This window comes from Furipterus horrens, unplaced genomic scaffold (assembly GCF_987537825.1).
Source record: "Furipterus horrens unplaced genomic scaffold, mFurHor1.1.pri manual_scaffold_2, whole genome shotgun sequence".
Lineage (NCBI taxonomy): Eukaryota > Metazoa > Chordata > Mammalia > Chiroptera > Furipteridae > Furipterus > Furipterus horrens.
The window spans coordinates 163621010-163639179 of NW_028327172.1; the positions used below are offsets into that span (position 1 = coordinate 163621010).

The 18170-nt window shown below is 37.9% G+C and overlaps 1 protein-coding gene across 1 annotated transcript; it reads right to left on the minus strand.

The window, feature by feature from the left end:
* Positions 1-1888: 1888 nt before the first annotated feature.
* On the minus strand, positions 1889-15957 carry LOC150019862 (ankyrin repeat domain-containing protein 26-like; the record flags this gene model as incomplete). The annotated part of the gene is made up of 3 exons (XM_090267375.1): positions 15596-15957; positions 14254-14406; positions 1889-1921 (listed from the first exon to the last, which is right to left on the minus strand). Coding segments are annotated over exons 1-3 (477 nt in total), but the record flags the coding sequence as incomplete, so codon positions are not given.
* Positions 15958-18170: the final 2213 nt, after the last annotated feature.

An 18170-nucleotide genomic window follows, 5' to 3' on the forward strand; every position in this document is an offset into this window, starting at 1 on the left:
GAGGGGAGAGAAATGGCTATCAGTGATGTACGAGGCTTAACAGGTAATACTTGCTGCCTTCTGGAAGGGCTGTACTTACAAGATTCTTGAGGATTACCTTGGACATATTTAGTAAACAAGTTTAGAGACTTAAAAAAATCCTTCATAGACATTGTCAAGCGTTTGCTTTCACCACCCTTGTGCAAATCACTCATTACCTTGGAGATTTTAACCACTTGGCACTGAGGCATGATTTAGAGCAACAACCTCTAAGGGAGAACAAGGTAGCCTAGTTGGTGATCAGAATGAACCAGAACAGCTCCAGAGGCAATTATAACGTTGTTACCAAGGCACTGGAGGGGAATCTGCCCTTTCTGTCTTTCACACCCCCCTCAGACAGACCACCTTACTATTTTTAGCCACTTTGTCAATGATGCTGCCCTTCACCCCGATATTAATCTTTCCCTATTTAACATGTATGCCTTTATGTAGAGTACAAAAACTATAAAGGATAGTTAGTCTCAAGCCGCCCTCTAGTGATAATAACAAAGATCACAATCAAGAAAATAAATTTGCCAAACACCAGAATGTGCCCAGTATTGAACCTTTTGGGTTTAAGTTGTTTTCTTTCAAAAAATAGTTAAACTCATTAACATTTCTATTTAGGGAAATTGCAACAAGCAATTTTATAATAATATCACTGTTAAATTATAAAGCTTCAAAAACACCTAGCTTAAAGACTAGTAGATCAGGTTAACTATATGAAAACGGGGGGAAAAAGCCATGTAAAATTTAAAATGGGGGAAGAGATGCAAACTGTTCTGGAAAAACATTTTAAAGATAAGTTCGTTTACTAACATAATTTTCCAAATGACACTACTTAGTGAGCTTCCACTTCCTACTAATCTCATAAACCTGGTTAGATAAAAATTATGCTTTTGAAACTAATTAATGAGGTAAATTTGTTTTCCCTGATTCCATGTTTTGACTTACTTCTTTAGTCCAGATTCTAGAGCTTCATTTCTGAGTTCCAACTGCCTTATTACTGAAGCATTATGCCTTATTACTGAAGCATTATGAGTCTCTCTTAACTGCTCCCGATGTTCTTGAGATGTTGCTTGTGTCTAAAGCAAATAAGCAGAATATATTTTAAAAATAAGTATAATCTGAATAATTATACTTATTTTCTTTAGTTTTGAGTCAATGATTCAGAGAGCATCTTTAAACATAAAAAAGCTGAAGTTTAAAATATTTGTTAACAATGTCACAACTAAATTATAATTATAAAGTTACATCTTTTATTAGTACTCTTGCATTCTGATAATCCAAAGAATAGCAGAATCAATGTAAAATTTTAAGAATTGCATAACAATAATGGTATAATTTTAAAATTGCAATTTATTTTTTATTCCTAATATTCTTGTTTTATATCAACTGGTCTTTAAAATAAAATTATCCTCTAGTAAGAATTATTTTGAAAGAGCAATTTAGTAATAACAATGATAGAAATTGAAATACTAAAAGGGAGAAACATTCTACCTTCCTTCCTTAAATTTACAAAACAAATTGCTATTAAAAGAAGGAAACATACAATGTCTATTTCCAAAACGTAATCTGCAGTGAAATGAATTACTTTAAATATCAAGAAATTAACCTGTAAATATAGATAGACTTCTTTAAATTTTTCTTCTATATCCTGTCTTAGTCTTTCTTCAATCTTCTGTTTATACTGTGCTATTTCACTGTTTTCTACCATATGCATTTCCATATGTCTTTTGAAGTTTATTTCTTGTTTCCACTTCATTTTTTCATCCTTTAGTTTTTCATATTCTTTTTGCATTTCTTTCAGAGATAATAACTCCTGTTGAAGAAGTTTATTTTTTTCATGCAGACATAGATATTGTAAAGATGCAGTTTCCAGTTTTTCTGTAAGGTGATCATTCTGCATGAATAAAATAATAGAGTTTGGTTATGAAGGTGTAGACTGAGAACAGTCTAACTCAACACAAGTATCAAATTTTGAAACAAATTCAGTTGCAATAAAGTTATTGGTACTGTAGTAGAGACTTATAATGTGAAATTTTTAATTACTCAGAATAAAAAACAAAGTTAAAAAGACCAAAAGTCACAACAAAATATATTTAATGTTATTGTCTTTGTCACAGAATGTCTGCATTTCATTTTATACTTTTTTTCCTATGACTGTTTTCATGTCTTCCTCCACAAAATTACCGTGAGTCACCTCTTAGTAGAAAGTCTATTACCTCTTCCCCAATACGAATTCTCCATAATTTTTAAAGGAGTTTTGGGGATAGCATATTGAGTTATTTAGGCCTAACTCAATAAATGCCTCCCAAAATAAGACTTAAAAAATAATAGTGTAATTAATGAATCTTATATAATTTTTTTATTTTAATTTTTAAAATATCTTTTATTGATTATACTGTTACAGTAGTCCCAATTTGTTTTCCCTTTGCTCCCCTCCAACCAGCGACACCCCCAACCTCCAGTTGTCCCCCCCTTTTAGTCCGTGTCCATTGGTTATGCATACAGTTCTTCTCAACATCTTTCTGTCTATTCCATTCCCTCCTATGCTTCTTAATTCCTGTACTATCTCCCTCCCTTTCCTCCTTCCCCCTCCCTGCTGACCTCCCCCCAGTATGTTCCCCATACCTATAGTTTTCTTTCCACTCAATTCATTGTCTATTTAGTTTGCCTTTGTTTCGATTCCCTAGCTTCTGTTATTGGTTGTTGTGATGCAGTTTTCATTTTAATGTTCATAATTTTGATCCTCCTTCTTCTAAACCAGTCCCTTTAACATCTCATATAATAGTGGTTTGGATCTAATGAACTCCTTCAGTTTTACTTTGTCCTGGAAGCATTTTCTCTGCCCTTCTATTCTGAATGACAGTTTCACTGGATAGAGTATTCGTAGCTGTAGGTTTTGGATTTTCATTACTTTGAATATTTCTTGCCAGAGCCTTCTTGCCTGCAGGGTCTCCTTTGAGAAATCAGCTGATAGTCTAATTGGGACCCCTTTGTACATAATTCTTTTCTTTTCTCTTGCTGCTTTTAAGATTTTCTCTTTCTCTTTAATTTTTGACTATTTGATTTTAATGTGTCTTAGAGTGGCTCTCCCTGGGTCCAGTTTTTATGCAACTCTCTGTGCTTCCTGGACCTGTAAGTGTATTTCCTTCCCCAAGTTTGGGAAGTTCTGCTTCATTATTTTTTCACATAATTTTTCCATTTCTAGTTCTTCTTCTTCACCCTCTGGCAATCCTATTATTCAAATGTTTGTTCGCTTATAGCGGTCCCAGAGGTTTCTGAGCCTCTCCTCGTGTTCCTCCCTTTTGTTTCCTCTTTCTGCACTGGTTGACTCTGTTCCTTCCCTTTGTTCCGATTCGTTGATTTGATCTCTGGTATTCATTTCCTCACCACTTGTTTTGTATGTTTTCGTTCGTTTCAGTGTGACTAGCTTTCATTCCTTCCCTGTCTTGTTCCAATTCTTTTGTTAATTCTGTAAGCCACCTTATGACTATAGCTCTGAACTGAGCCTCAGAAAGATTTCTTATTTGCTCATCGGTTAGGTCCCTCATCTGCTGCCTGGTGAGCTGCGTCACCGGGATTTCAGTCATGGTCTATTTCATCTTGTCAGTTTTCTGTTTACCTTTGTTTCCTGGGCGGGCTGTAGGGGGCGGCACCATGTGCACTCGTCACTACCTGGCGACCAGCGACCTTTTTCACCACTCTGTGGCGCTTTGTGTGGGGGCAGGGGTCCAAGATGGATTCCTGCCATTACTTTCCGCTGAGAGACCAGGAGCCTCCTTTCCTATGGTCTCATCATCCAAGGCAATGAGGGGTCTGCCTTCCCCAGCATTGGAATTGCGAGCTGCTGGGTCTCAACTGCAGCCGGGATTGCTCCCCTGGTGTTTCTCGCAGTCCTGCTGCTACCACGGACAGCACGCCCAAGCTTTCCATCCCGATTCAGGTTTCGCCCTTCCTACCCACCCAGACGAGCACCGCTGGTTTATAACTTCATACGTTGGGCTTCTATGTAGTTTTATTTTCTAGAATTTCTGGTTATTTTTGGTTTTGAGGTAGTTGTATTCCTACTTAGTGGTAGAGGGAGACAGAGCATGTCAGTCTAAGCCTCCATCTTGGCCGGAAGTCTATTTTTCTAATTAATGAATCTTATATAGATTCTAATACCATGAGCCTTAAATGAACTACAAATGTTTGATGCTAATTGAATTGCATTCCAAGAAGAAAGGATTCCCAGGGTTAAAGAGAAATCAAAGCTTCCACTATAAATGTTTAGTGAGATGAGCTATACATTTTTTAAATCAACCACAAAAGGCTTAATTCAGTAGTGCTGTCTTGCAATTCTTTGTTACTTCCCACAAAGAGAATATACTAAACAACAAAAACTCCCTGGAAATTCTGTCATACTGAGTTGAGAAATACTGAGTTGGCCAAAAAGTCCGTTTAGTTTTTCCAGTAAAATAAAAGACATACAAGTATTTTTCATTTTAACCAATATCTTTATTGATTTGGAAATTTTGAGTATGTTGGCTGTCTCCCATGGGGTATAACGTTCATTGTTCTCAGTTAACGTCTCGTTTGATAGCTATCAATTTCAACTGGTCTACCTGACCACGGAGTATTAATAGTCCAGCGAGATATCTCCAGCACGAAACTTCACACTTTTGACACATTGGATCAGTCATAGCGCCTTCTCCATACCCTACACAAATCTTTTTTTTTTTTTTTTTTTTTTTTTTGCATTTCAGTTCTAATTTTACCCTTCTTGAAATAATAAAGCATAATATGCCAAAAATGTTGTGTATTTTCTTTCATGTTCAATATTAAAATGGCTACACAAAAATTCAATTTTGATCAGCTTTTTAAAAATGTATGCTGATATAGCAGCTATCAAAATACAATCTAACAAAACTGTTTTGAATGAAGTTCAAGACAACTAAGTGCTATTAGAGCCATCTCATGGGAAAGAACAAATGAACCCAATACTACTTTCCTTTATTTGATAAGACAAGGTGAGTGATGCAGAGTTTTTAAAGGATGTCTACAAATTCTTTGGCACTCCTCCCATGAAACAGGTGCTGGCCTTAGTTAAGTAACTATTCCTAGTGAATAGAATATGGTGGAATTGCTGTGTGACTTCTGTGTCTGGGTGATACAGCTTCTATCTGACTTTCTCCAGGGAAGCTCACCCTGAGAGCCCAGCCACATTGTCAGGAATGAAGCCACCCAGGCCACAGAGTCAGTCCTCATATAGGTGTTCCAGCTGGGATTGTTCCAGCTAACGTCCCAGCCGAAAGCCTGCTCCAACTGACAAGCATGTGAATGAACAAGTCCTTAGCTGCTTCTAGTTCCCAGCTTCACATCATCCCAGCTGGATGGCATGTGGAAAAGAAACGAGCCGGCCTCACTGAGCCTGGCCCAACTGCAGATTTGTGAACAAAACAATGCTGTGTTGAGCCACTAGGTTTGGAAGTGGCTTATTAAGCAGCAATAAATAACTAGCACAGACTCTGATATTTAAAACAGAGTGCTGCCACTAAAAAAAGAGAAAAAAAAAAACAACAAAAACCCAGACAAATGTATGAGTGCCTTTGAAACAGGAGGCAGGTGGAACCTGAAATAATGTGAAGACACGTGAAAATGGAAAACAGAAGGGCCTCCCAGAGACGATTAGTGGAGGCCTGATGGCCCCTGAAGAGGCTGACAGCAAGGGATTCCAGGCAAGTGAACAAAAGGACCCTGGAACCTGGACAAAAGGGGACTCCTACTATAAAGGAACTCAAAGTAAAATGGATGTGAAAGATAAGCTTAAGAAAGACTATTAAATATAAAAGAACCAGGACTTACTGGTTTCAAATACCCATTTCTCATAGCTTCTCCCACATGTCCAACTGTCAAGTAATGCTAAAATAAACAAATGGCTTCTAGGCTAAGATAAAATCCAGGGTGCTTCCAGGAAAACATGGTCTGAGGATGAAGCCAAGACTGGAAAACCCTTAAGGCCTCAGAAAGATTAAGATGGTGCCTCCAATTTCTTTAAGGATCTTCAGAATATAAGAATTTTAAAGGCACTGTCTTATAATAGGTCCAGGAAGCCCTAGGTGAAGTTCTTATCTTAAAACAATTTATAAGAGTGGTTTTTCTAATGGCATGAACCTGATAAAATTTACAGGAAACTCAAAGCTTCTGACAGAATTGTAGAAGCAGAAACCCTGCTTGCTAGCTTGGACTAAAGGAGACCAAGACAGGACACAGTAAAGAGGCCTGTGGATCTCAGATGTTCAACAGGGAGCAAGCAGGCTGAGAAAAGAGCTGCAATCCCAGGTCATTTCTAATGAAAAGGGCACAACAAAGAGCTCAGAGGGAGCAGCCAAGGGCCATAGAGAAGCAGTCCATGGTTAGGACTAAGTTTTCCATTCCTCCTTCAGTGAGGAAATAGAGGAAAGTTTGAAATCATTTTAAATCCCACTATTAAAAAAAAAAAAAAAAAAAGCAGTGTCCTTTGGCACTATTAAATACGTACAATTTCTCCTCTACCTTACTTCAAGCTTGTTTGTATGAAAAGGTAAGAACATCTCATCTTTATGTTACACCACAATGTTTTTCCACAGCACACAAATTAGCTTTAAAATTTTGAAATTTCAGAAGGAGACAGTCCACATTTTGTGTGTGTGTGTGTGTCTGACTTACTCCCCTTGAAAGCAGCACCACTAAGTAGAGCAAAACCTGCAAAAAAAAAAATCCATGATGGTGATGCTTTCACCTATTTTCAAGCTTTTTTTCAAAAACTGAGTATTGGGGTGACATTGGTTCGCAAACCATACAGGTTTCAAGTGTACAATTCAATAAAATATCATCTACACACTGCATTGTGCACCCACGGCTCCAAGCAGTCTCTTTTTGGCCCCATTTTCCCTTCCTTTGCCCACCTCCACCGACCTGCCATCCCCCTTTCCCTCTGACTATCACCACACTGCTATCTTGTCTGTTTTATGTACCACTGTATGTTTTATTTTAAATCCCTTCACCTTCTTTCATCCATCCCCTCAACCCCATTCCCCTCTGACAGCTGTCAGTCTGTTCTCTGTAGCTATGCTTCTGTTTCTACTTTGTGACTTTATTTTGTTCATTAGATTCCATGTGAGATCATTCAGTATTTGTATTTCACTGACTGGCTTATTTCACTTAGCATAATAACCTCCAGGTCCATCCATGCTTTTGCAAAAAGGTAAGATCTCCTTCTTCTTAATGGCTGCTTAGTATTCCATTGTGTAAAGGTACTACAGATCTTTTACCCACTCAACTACTGATGAACACATGGGCTGTTTCTAGTTCTTGGCTATTGTAAATAACACTGCTATGAACATAGGAGATTCTTTGGGATTGCTGGGTCAAAGGCAGTTCCACTTTTTGATTTTTTGAGATATTTTCCATACTGCTTTACACAGTGGCAGCACCAGTCTGCATTCCCACCAACAGTATACAAGGGTTCCTTTTTCCCCACATCCTCACCAACACTTGTTGTTTGTTGATTTATTGATGATAGCCATTCTGACCAGTGTACGGTGATATCTCTTTGTGGTTTTAATTTGTGTCTTTCTGACGATTAGTGACATTGAGTGTTTTTTTTCATGTACCTATTGGCCACCTGGAGAAGTGTCAATGCAGGTCCTCTGCTCATTTTTTAATTGGGTTGTCTTTTTTATGTTGAGTTGTATAAATTCATAGTATATTTTGGACATTAATCCCTTATCAAATGGATCATGGGTAAATGCGTTCTTCTATTCAGTGGGTTTTCTTTTCATTTTGTTGATGGTTTCTATTGCTGTGCAAAAGCTTTTTATTTTGATGTAGTCCCATTTGTTTATTTTTTCCATTGTTTCCCTTGTCCAGGAGATATAGCAGCAAAAACACTGCTATAAGAAATGTCTAAATTTTTTTTAATTTTGTTTTATTTTTATTTTAATTAAAAAATTGTAATTGTTTTTCTATTACAGTTGTCCCATTTTTCCTCTCATTGCTTTCCCCTACCCTGCCCACTCCTTCTCCCACAGTCAGTCCCCACAGTCAGTCCATGTCCCTGGGTCATTTATACATGTTCCTTGACTAGACCCTTCCCCTTATGACCCCCCTTCTCTCTTTCCGCCTTCCCCCCTTGTCACTGTTAGTCTGCTCCTTGTTTACATTGTCTCTGGTTCAGTTTTGCTCGTTTGTTTGTGTTGTTCATTAGTTTCCTGTATTAGGTGACATCATATGGTATTTGTCTTTCCTTGCCTGGCTTATTTCGCTTAGCATAATTCTCTCTAGTTCCATCCATGTTGTTGCAAATGGTGGGAGTTCCTTCTTTCTTTCTGCTACACAGTACTCCATTGTGTAAATGTACCAGTTTTTTGATCCACTCATCTACAGATGGGCATTTAGGTTGTTTCCAGCACTTGGCTATTGTAAATAGTGCTGCTATGAACATAGGGATGTATAGGTTCTTTTGAATTGGTGTTTCAGGATTCTTTGCATATAATCCTAGCAGTGGAATCGCTGGTTCAAAAGGCAGTTCCATTTTTAGTTTTTTGAGGCAATTCCATACTGCTTTCCATAGTGGCTGCACCAGTCTGCATTCCCACCAGCAGTGTAGCAGGGTTCCCTTTTATCCGCATCCTCGCCAGCACAAGTTGTTTGTTGATTTGTTGGTGACAGTCATTCTGACTGGTGTGAGGTGGTATCTCATTGTGGTTTTTATTTGCAGCTCTCTGATGGCTAGTGATGTTGAGCATTCTTTCATATGCCTATGGACCCTCTGTATGTCCTCTTCGGAGAAGTGTTTGTTCAGGTCCTTTGCCCATTTTCTAAATTGGGCTGTCTGTCTTCTTGGTGTGGAGTCGTGTAAGTTCTTTATATATTTTGGAGATCAATCCCTTATCTGAGGTATCACTGGCAAATATGTTTTCTCATACTGTTAGTTAGTTCCCTTTTCATCTTGCTGATGTTTTCTTTTGCTGAGCAGAAAATCTTTAGTTTGATGTAGTCCCACTTGTTTATTCTTTCCTTTATTTCCCTTGCCTTAGGTGATGTATTGGTGAAAATACTGCTGCGTGGGATATCTGAAATTTTCCTGCCTATGTTTTCCTCTAGGACTTTTGTGGTGTTACAGCTTACATTTAAGTCTTTGATCCAACTTGAGTTTATTCTCTTGTATGGTGTAAGTTGGTGGTCTAGTTTCATTTTTTTGCATGTCCCTGTCCAGTTCTCCCAGCACCATTTGTTAAAGAGGCACTTTTAACTCCATTTTATGTTCCTTCCCCCTTTGTCAAATATTAGTTGGCCATATAGACCTGGGTTTATTTCTGGGCTCTCTATTTTGTTCCATTGATCTATATATCTGTTCTTATGCCAGTACCAGACTGTTTTGATTACAGTGGCCTTGTAGTATAATTTGATGTCAGGTATTGTGATTCCTACTACTGTGTTCTTCTTCCTCAAGATTGCTGTGACTATTCAAGATCTTTTTTGGTTCCTTTTAAATTTTTGCAGTATTTGTTCGAGGTCTGTGAAATATGTCACTGGTATTTTAATAGGGATTGCACTGAATCTATAAATTGCTTTGGGTAGCACAGACATTTTAATGATGTTGATTCTTCCCATCCATGAACATGGTATTTACTTCCATTTATCTGTATCTTCCTTAATTTCTTTCTTCAGTGTTCTGTAGTTTTCCAAGTATAGGTCTTTTACCTCCTTGGCTAAGTTTATTCCTAGGTATTTTATTTTTCTTGTTGCTATAGTAAATGGGGTTTATTCTTCTCGTTTTTATCTCTGATATTTCATTGTTGGTGTACAGAAATGCCTTTGATTTCTGAATATTGACTTTGTCCCCTGCTACTTTGCCAAATTCACTTATTAGGTTGAGTAGTTTTTTGGTGGGGTCTACAGGGTGTTCTATGTACACTAGGACGTCATCTGGAAATAATGACAGTTTTACTTTCTCTTTTCCAATTTGGATGCCTTTTATTTCTCTTTCTTGTCTGCTGTGGCTAGAACTTCCAACACTATGTTGAATAGGAGTGGAGAGGGTGGACATCTTTGTCTTGTTCCTGACCTCAGGGGAAATGCTTTCAGTTTTTGCCCCTTGAGTATGATGTTGGCTTCAGGTTTCTCGTATATGGCCTTTATTATGTTGAGATATGCTCCCTCTATTCCCACGTTGCTGAGTGTTTTCATCATAAATGGGTGTTGTACTTTATCAAATGCTTTTTCAGCATCTATTGATATGATCATGTGATTTTTGTCTTTCATTTTGTTTATGTGGTGTATTATGCTTATTGATCTGTGAATATTAAACCATCCTTGCATCCCTGGGATGAATCTTACTTGATCATGGTGTATGATCTTTTCAATGTGTTGCTGGACCCTGTTTGCCAATATTTTGTTGAGGATTTTAGCATCCATGTTCATCAACGATATTGGCCTGTAGGTTTCTTTCTTTGCTGTGTCTTGACCTGGTTTTGGAATTAGGGTAATACTGGTTTCATAGAAAGAGTTTAGGAGTCTTCTCTCTTCTTGGATTTTTTGGAAAAGTTTGAGAAGGACAGTAGTTAGTTCTTTTCTAAATGTTTTGTAGATTTCACCTGTGAAGCCATCTGGTCCAGGGCTTTTGTGTGTCAGGAGTTTTTCCATTACTGCTTCAATTTCACTAGTTGTTATCAGTCTGTTCAGGCTTTCTGCTTCTTCTTGATTCAGTTTTGGAAGATTATATGTTTCCAGAAATCTATCCATTTGACCTAGGTTGTCAAATTCCTTGTGATACCGTTGTTTGTACTAATTTCTTACAATCCTTTGTATTTCTGTGGTATCGGTTGTGATTTGTCCTTGAAATGTCTGAAATTCTGCTGCCTATGTTTTCTTCTAGGAATCTTATGGTTTTCTGACTAACATTTAAGTCTTTAATCCATTTTGACTTTATTTTTGTGTATGGTATATGTTGGTGGTTTAGTTTCATTTTTTCCCCCCACATGTTTCTGTCCAATTTTTCCAACACCATTTATTGAAGAGAGGTAGTGAAATCTATCACTGAGTCTATGAATTATGAGTTAAACACAGTGGAGCAAATGCCTAAGTCAGCAGATCCTGTTACCAGGACTTAATGGAAATGGGAGTGAAGTGAGAGGTGTTGAGTTAGAGACTGAAGGTTTGAGTGGAGAAAAAAAGGAATGAACATTGTCTCTGTAAGATTACTTTCCCATAATGTCAGGTCAGCAAAACATAAAGTGGCCACAGGCTTTATGAAGAAGCAATAAATCTCCACAAAAGTAGAGTTAGGGACATTCCACTACACTGACTTTTTATTATTACATTAAAAAAAAAAAAAAAACTGGTAATATGCAAGATGACCAGGAAAGAGTTCTTATAAAATTTGATGCAGTAATAGAATAATGACAGACATATAGACCAATGAATTAAAAGGGAGAATCCAAAAATTAACTCTCACACATATGGCTAAGTGCTTTTCAATAAGGGTGTCAAACAATTAAATAAGACATGAATAGTCTTTTTAACAAATGATACTAGGAAAACTGAATATCCACATGCAAAAGAATAAAATTAGACTGCTACTTCATACCATATATAAAAATTAACTCAAAATGTAAAACCTAAAACTATAAATGTTTGTCAGATCAGTGGATGAAGACTGGCAGGGATAAAAATAAAGGTACAAATCCAGGAAAGAATGTGCAGGCATCACTGACAGAATGTTCATGAAACAACAGAAAGCAAAGAGGGCACCACCATGTTACTCTAGGTAAGAAGACATGTGGTGCTCTGGCTGATGATAGAGTTAGGAAGGAGAAGTGGGTTCCAGCTGGTTGCAGGGAGAGGGATGAGTCTTCCATTTTGATTTGAATATGCAGAGGTTTGACAGGGCCATAGAATACCATTAATATCTTACAGGTATTTGGAGAATACCTGGCTGGTTTGGCTCAGTGGATTGAGCGTCGGCCTGCGAGCTAAGTGTCGCTGGTTCGATCTTCCAGTCAGGGCACATCAGAGAAGGAAAACTCTGACTCCAAAAAACCTCCACTGCCTTGTGGCATACCTCTTCAGGGGAAAGGCTAAGGGAGTAAACCCCGACAGAAAATCCGGAGCCGGAGTCCCTAAGGCGGTTTGACGTTGTAGTCAATACCGGCAACTCCTGCGGCGCACCTGAAGCCAAGCTGTGTTGACTCCGTCTTTCCCTTGGACCCTTCAGCTGCGAAGAGAGGGGGGTCTGCTGCATGGGCAACAGCAGACCCTCCATATCACCCTGCCCAGGCTCTGTAGCTTCAGCTTCACTGGAGAGGACACTCCAGCGTCATCGTAAAGATGTCGATTCAACACGGGAGGAGACAGATACCGTGTCACTCCCGAGTCGGACTGCACAGCCATTCTCGGCGGTGCAGATAGACTCTTAAGAAGCTACACCATCGTCTCTCGAGACGGACGGCTGCTGACGACGACGACGACGACGACGACGGAATGGCATATCGATATCAGAAAAGCCCTTCCCAGAGCTTTACAGATGGTAAAGTGCTATAAATCTCTAAATCCCAGGTCTGGCTGCATAGTGAAGGAAGGCTGGTTTCTATTTTGTTTGTTTTCTTACATTGGGGATAAAAAAATGCGCTTCTGATCAAATAATTCTCTATTATATTTATATTTAATTGCTTAAAATACATTGAGAATAAAGCTTAATTATATCAATGTCTCCAAGAAGAAAGTAGTGGTGTGATATAAAATAATTTTATCCAAATAGTTAAGCTAAAATATTTTCAATTTAGTCGTATACAAAGATAAGTACCTTCATATCGAATAATACACCCCATAGACAAATTTATACTTAAAAAGACAAGATTATGTCTCATAAAAAGAATTAAAGCAATGTAAAATTAAGGACTGGATTGTTCAGCACAGACAAGATGACAAGTGCTGAAAAGAATGAGGCCAATGAGAGGACAGTCAGAGAAAGCTTCATGGAGAAAGGGAGGTTGGGAGCTGGGTCCGAATAGATGTCGGATTAGGCAAGAGGAATAGAAACTGAAAAGACAAAATGGACAGCATGGGTAAAGGCCGAGAGATGCTGAAATCAGCACGGTTAAAGCCAATGGCAGGTAAATAAAAACATATGTTTACATAATAACTAATGTTCATAGTAGAATTATTAACAGCTAGGAAGTGAAAACAACACAAAGTTTCATGAACTGATGAATGGATAAGTGGTTTAGCCACATAATGAAGTATTGTTCTGCAATAAAAAGAAATACATAAATACTGATGTGCTATCATATGGTTGAACCTTGAAAGTGTGACATTAAGTGAAAGAAGCCAGTCACAAATGCTGCATACTGTGTGATTTCATTTATATGAAGTGTCCAGAATAGGCAAGTCTGTAGAAACAGGAAGTACACTGGTTGTTGCCTGCCTGGTGGTGGGGAAGACAAGAAGCTGGGAGTGACAGCTAGGAGACGTGGAGTTTGATTTTGGAGTGATGAAAATGTTCTATAATTGACTGAGGTGATAGTAAGATGCATAACTCTCTATATATGTCAAAATATATTGCATGTATAATTTAAATGGGCAGATTATATGATATGTGAATTATAGCAATATAATTTTTTTAAAAAGCCAATGGTGGATCTAAATTTAATTTTTAAAATTTTCTCTTGTGGATGTGCATACTATAATGATCTGAATATTTCCATGCTTTTGCAATGTTTCTGAGAGAAAATGAAGGAAATGCCTATTTCAACTGGCTTGTAGAATGATGTTTCCATACAAGTTATTCTGAAGTCTATGAAGTAAATATGGATTCTTTGTCCATTCACAAAAGTGAAGATAAAAAAATTTCTGGAACATTCCGTTACACATTATCCTCCGATTTTATCTGTCAGTTCATCATGATAATGGAGATAGCACTAATAATATTGTATAGTAGAAAATAAAGTCTCTTGAATTCTGTGAAGAATAATGCACAATTCTCGACTTTCCTAAGGATAAATATTATGAGAAAAAACATAAATACAAATGACTGAATAAAGCAACGGTTTAATAAATGTAAGTGCATTATAAAGATAATAAAATTATAATAAATTAATTACAATAAAGATAGAAAGAAAGCTGCCCATGAAAATTAGTATCCTAAAACATATTCTATTACTTAATCAGCTATAGATTAACTGATGGCATGTTAAATTCCATACATACTTGACTTCCGATTTCTTCTAAGTTCTTCTTTAAATCCTGTGTCTCTTCTTCCAAATTCGTACGATAACGTGATGTAACCTCCAGTGAAGCCTCTGACATAGATAGTCTTTTCAGAGTATCAGCCAGTTCTTCTTGAAGTTGTCTCACAGCTGCCTAGTAAGACATTTCTGTTACTGATTTTATAAATCACACTATTAAGTCATGTTAATAATACATAACTTCATATACAGAGTGGGGCAAAATAAGGTTTACAGCTGTGAATATGCAAAACAAAGAGTTTACTCTTGTATTATTTATTAATTACTGTATTATTTTCCACACAAACAACTGTAAACCTACTTTTGCCCCATTCTGTATGTACTTTGTTAGTCATATTATTAACACAAAATATAACCGGGAAAGTATCACCAATATACATCAATTCACCTTCTTTTCCTCAGATGGACACATTCCTGTTTATTAGGTAATCTGGCCTTGATCTCCCCCCCTGTTACATATAAATCCTACCACCCCTCACTAGTCTGAACTGGAGAGCCAATGCCAAATTAACAAATCACAGAAAACTACAATTTTCTCTGTATTAAACAAACATCTCCAAATGATCATAATTGGATCTTGAAACAAAAAATATGAGCAAATTACTTGTAAAAATATTCAAACAAAATTGTAAATAGTGGAAAGATTAAGTCAAGTATAGTTTTGCTAAAACTCATCATGTTTGTCTCAAATTATGATTTAATGAAAAGTAGATATTTTAAAAGTTTAGAGGTCATAAGATTATATTACTCAAGAATGAAATATTTCCAAATTTAATTCAGATTGACATAAATAAAAATAGCATTATACTAACTAAAATGTATCAGAAGCCACTGAGGGAAAGGTACTATAAGATACAGCATCTACACTTCAGTTCATCTGGGAAATCTGAAATTAACTGTCAAGATAATCCACTTAACTGAAACTTAATTTCAAAATACTCCTTTTAGGAATGAGTATTTCCATTTATCTGCTTCATAATGGTATTGAAATGTGGTGAGATTAAAATTAGTATTTTATCAGGCTAAATTGTTAATATAAATCTATATCTATTAACAGTCTATAATATAACCTCTTAAAATTTCATAGACAACACAATGTCTTTACTCAAAACAAAACACCTCTCAAGTCTAATTTTCATTTGCAGGATACAATATCTGCATTTAAACTGACAGAGCAAACACAGTTATAATCTATATAGTTTTAATGATCAGCTAGATTCAAAATTTAGCCATCATCAAAAATAATATTACTTTGAATTTTCTTCTAGGAAATTTGAAAAATATCTATCTTTTTGGATACTTACATCTCTCTCTGCATTACTGTTTTCATACTGATGCATTCTTTCCTTTAAATGATGGCATTCATTGGTTAGTTCCTTATTTCTTTCTTTTAGTATAACAACTTGTTTTTCACTTTCGGCTTGAAATATTTTGATGATATCCCGAAACTGATCTCGAATATTAGTTACTGTCATTTCTTTATTGTTGGCTTTGTTGTGAGCATCATCTAGCTGCTGTCGAAGCGACATGTTTTCACTTTGTAGGTGAGATAGCCTCTCCTCTAAGGAGCCCTGCTTTCCAATGTACTTATTCATTTTACCTTGTTCTTCTTGATACCTGTGTTCAATCTCCTTCTTTTGACACTGTGTTTGGCTTAGGTCTCTTTCTACACCTTCTAAAACCAGTGTTCTTTCTCTGGGAGCATCTCTTGTGTGATGAAGCTCAATTTCTAGGCTATTGGATTTCGTCGTCGTCGTCGTCGGCAGCCGTCCGTCTCGAGAGACAATGGTGTAGCTTCTTCAGAGTCTATCTGCACCGCCAAGAATGGCTGTGCAGTCCGACTCGGGAGTGACATGGTATCTGTCTCCTCCCGTGTTGAATCGACATCTTGCGATGACGCTGAAGCTACAGAGCCTGGGCAGGGTAATATGGAGGGTCTGCTGTTGCCCATGCAGCAGACCCCCCTCTCTTCGCAGCTGAAGGGTCCAAGGGAAAGACGGAGTCGATGCAGCTTGGGTTCAGGTGCGCCGCAGGAGTTGCCGGTGTTGACTACAACGTCAAACCACCTTAGGGACTCCGGCTCCGGATTTTCTGTCGGGGTTTACTCCCTTAGCCTTTCCCCTGAAGAGGTATGCCGCAAGGCAGCGGAGGTTTTTTGGAGTCAGAGTTTTCCTTCTCTGATGTACCCTGACTGGAAGATCGAACCAGCGACACTTAGCTCGCAGGCCGACGCTCAATCCACTGAGCTAAACCAGCCAGGGCAATGTAAGTATATATATATGTGTATATATATGTATATATATATATATGTGTGTGTATATATATATATGTACGGTATGTGTGTGTACATGCATGAGCACTCATTGGAAGAATGGTAAAGAGGCAGGTGGTTTGGGCAATGAGGCACTTGAGAAAACATCAGCCTCTTTCTCTAATGTTTCCTAGGTTTGCTTGCTTCTCTTTCACATTCCCATAACCTCTAACGCTGGTGATTTTAAAAATTTAATTTGGCAGATGACTGATTCATAATTTGGTCTAATCACTTGTGCTATTTTCACTGTAAAACAATTAATAGCAATAGGAAATGTTCTAATTGAAAAAACTAACATCTGCCCAAGAAGAATGCATTTCTCTATAAATTTTTATAATGATTTTATTATGACTAGAATAGGACATGACCAAATACCTAATTGAATAGTAGATCGCAACAGGGCCAATTGGCTGGATGTATTATGTAAATGTATAGACTCTTCCATAGGACAGGGGGGTATGGGCTTTACTGATATGGCAAAACATCACCTCCAATGCCTCCTTCAGTGCTGAACACCAAAAAGCATGTCTTCAGGGACTAGAAAGGGAGTAACTTTACAACCCTACTTAAGATAGATCCCATGAGACCCCAGAGTAGGATTCTAGGCCCTATTTTTCTACCACTAGCAAGAAATACCTGCAGTTTTCTTTCGCTATTGGATTTACTTTCTGCTTTACATAGTTGTTGAGAAAGCATCTCGTTTCTTTTTTTTAGGTCAGAGATATCACGATTCATTTTTTCCCGAAAATGCAACCATTTTTCTTTTTCTTTTTCGTAACTTGCAGAAACCTAAGGAAAACATAGGAGACATGTAACTAACACTCATTGAAATGACGTATCATGATATCCTCTGAAATTAAAGAGTAACATATGTTTACAGAATGAAAGGTTGCAATAAGTGGATATCCCCCTGGAAAAAACAGAGTTGGATCCAAACTTCCAAATCTGTACAAGTATAAATTCCCCAAAATTCAAAAATGTAATATAAAATGATAAATCCATGAAAGTACAAAAGGAATCATAAGAGAAATTTTAAGAATCTCTTAATTAGATAACTCTCCACGATGTCAGAGGAGTGAGTGAAGGCTGCGCTTGCCTCCTACCAGGACCAGTCTGGAATTTTGGCTTAATTGTGGAGAAATCATCTGGATGACCAACTGGACACAGGCTGGAGTTAGCTTTGTAGCTGTAGCAGGCAGAGGAGGCTGCTTCGTCACGACCTGTCTGGAGCAGATCGTGGAGGAGATGCAGGAGTGCCAGGAGTCCCAGCTGGGCTCCCTTGGGTGGCAGCTGGGGGTGCGGAGAGATGTTTCAGTGCCGCGAGGATTCTCCAAGAAGAGTGGGGGTGGACCTCAGGCTGGGTCTGCTGTTAGAGCAGACAGTGAACCAGGTGGTGCCTGGCTGCACGATGCGTAAAGCAGGATCTCCCTCACCCCTTAAGACCAAGGAGGAATGGCTGGAGGTGCAGTGAGATTCCTGAGAGGAGGGTGTGCAGGATTGCATTTGTGTCTGCTTGCCCTGTGCCCTGAAGTGGACTAGAGATGCTTGCAGAGAGTTCAGGGTGGTGG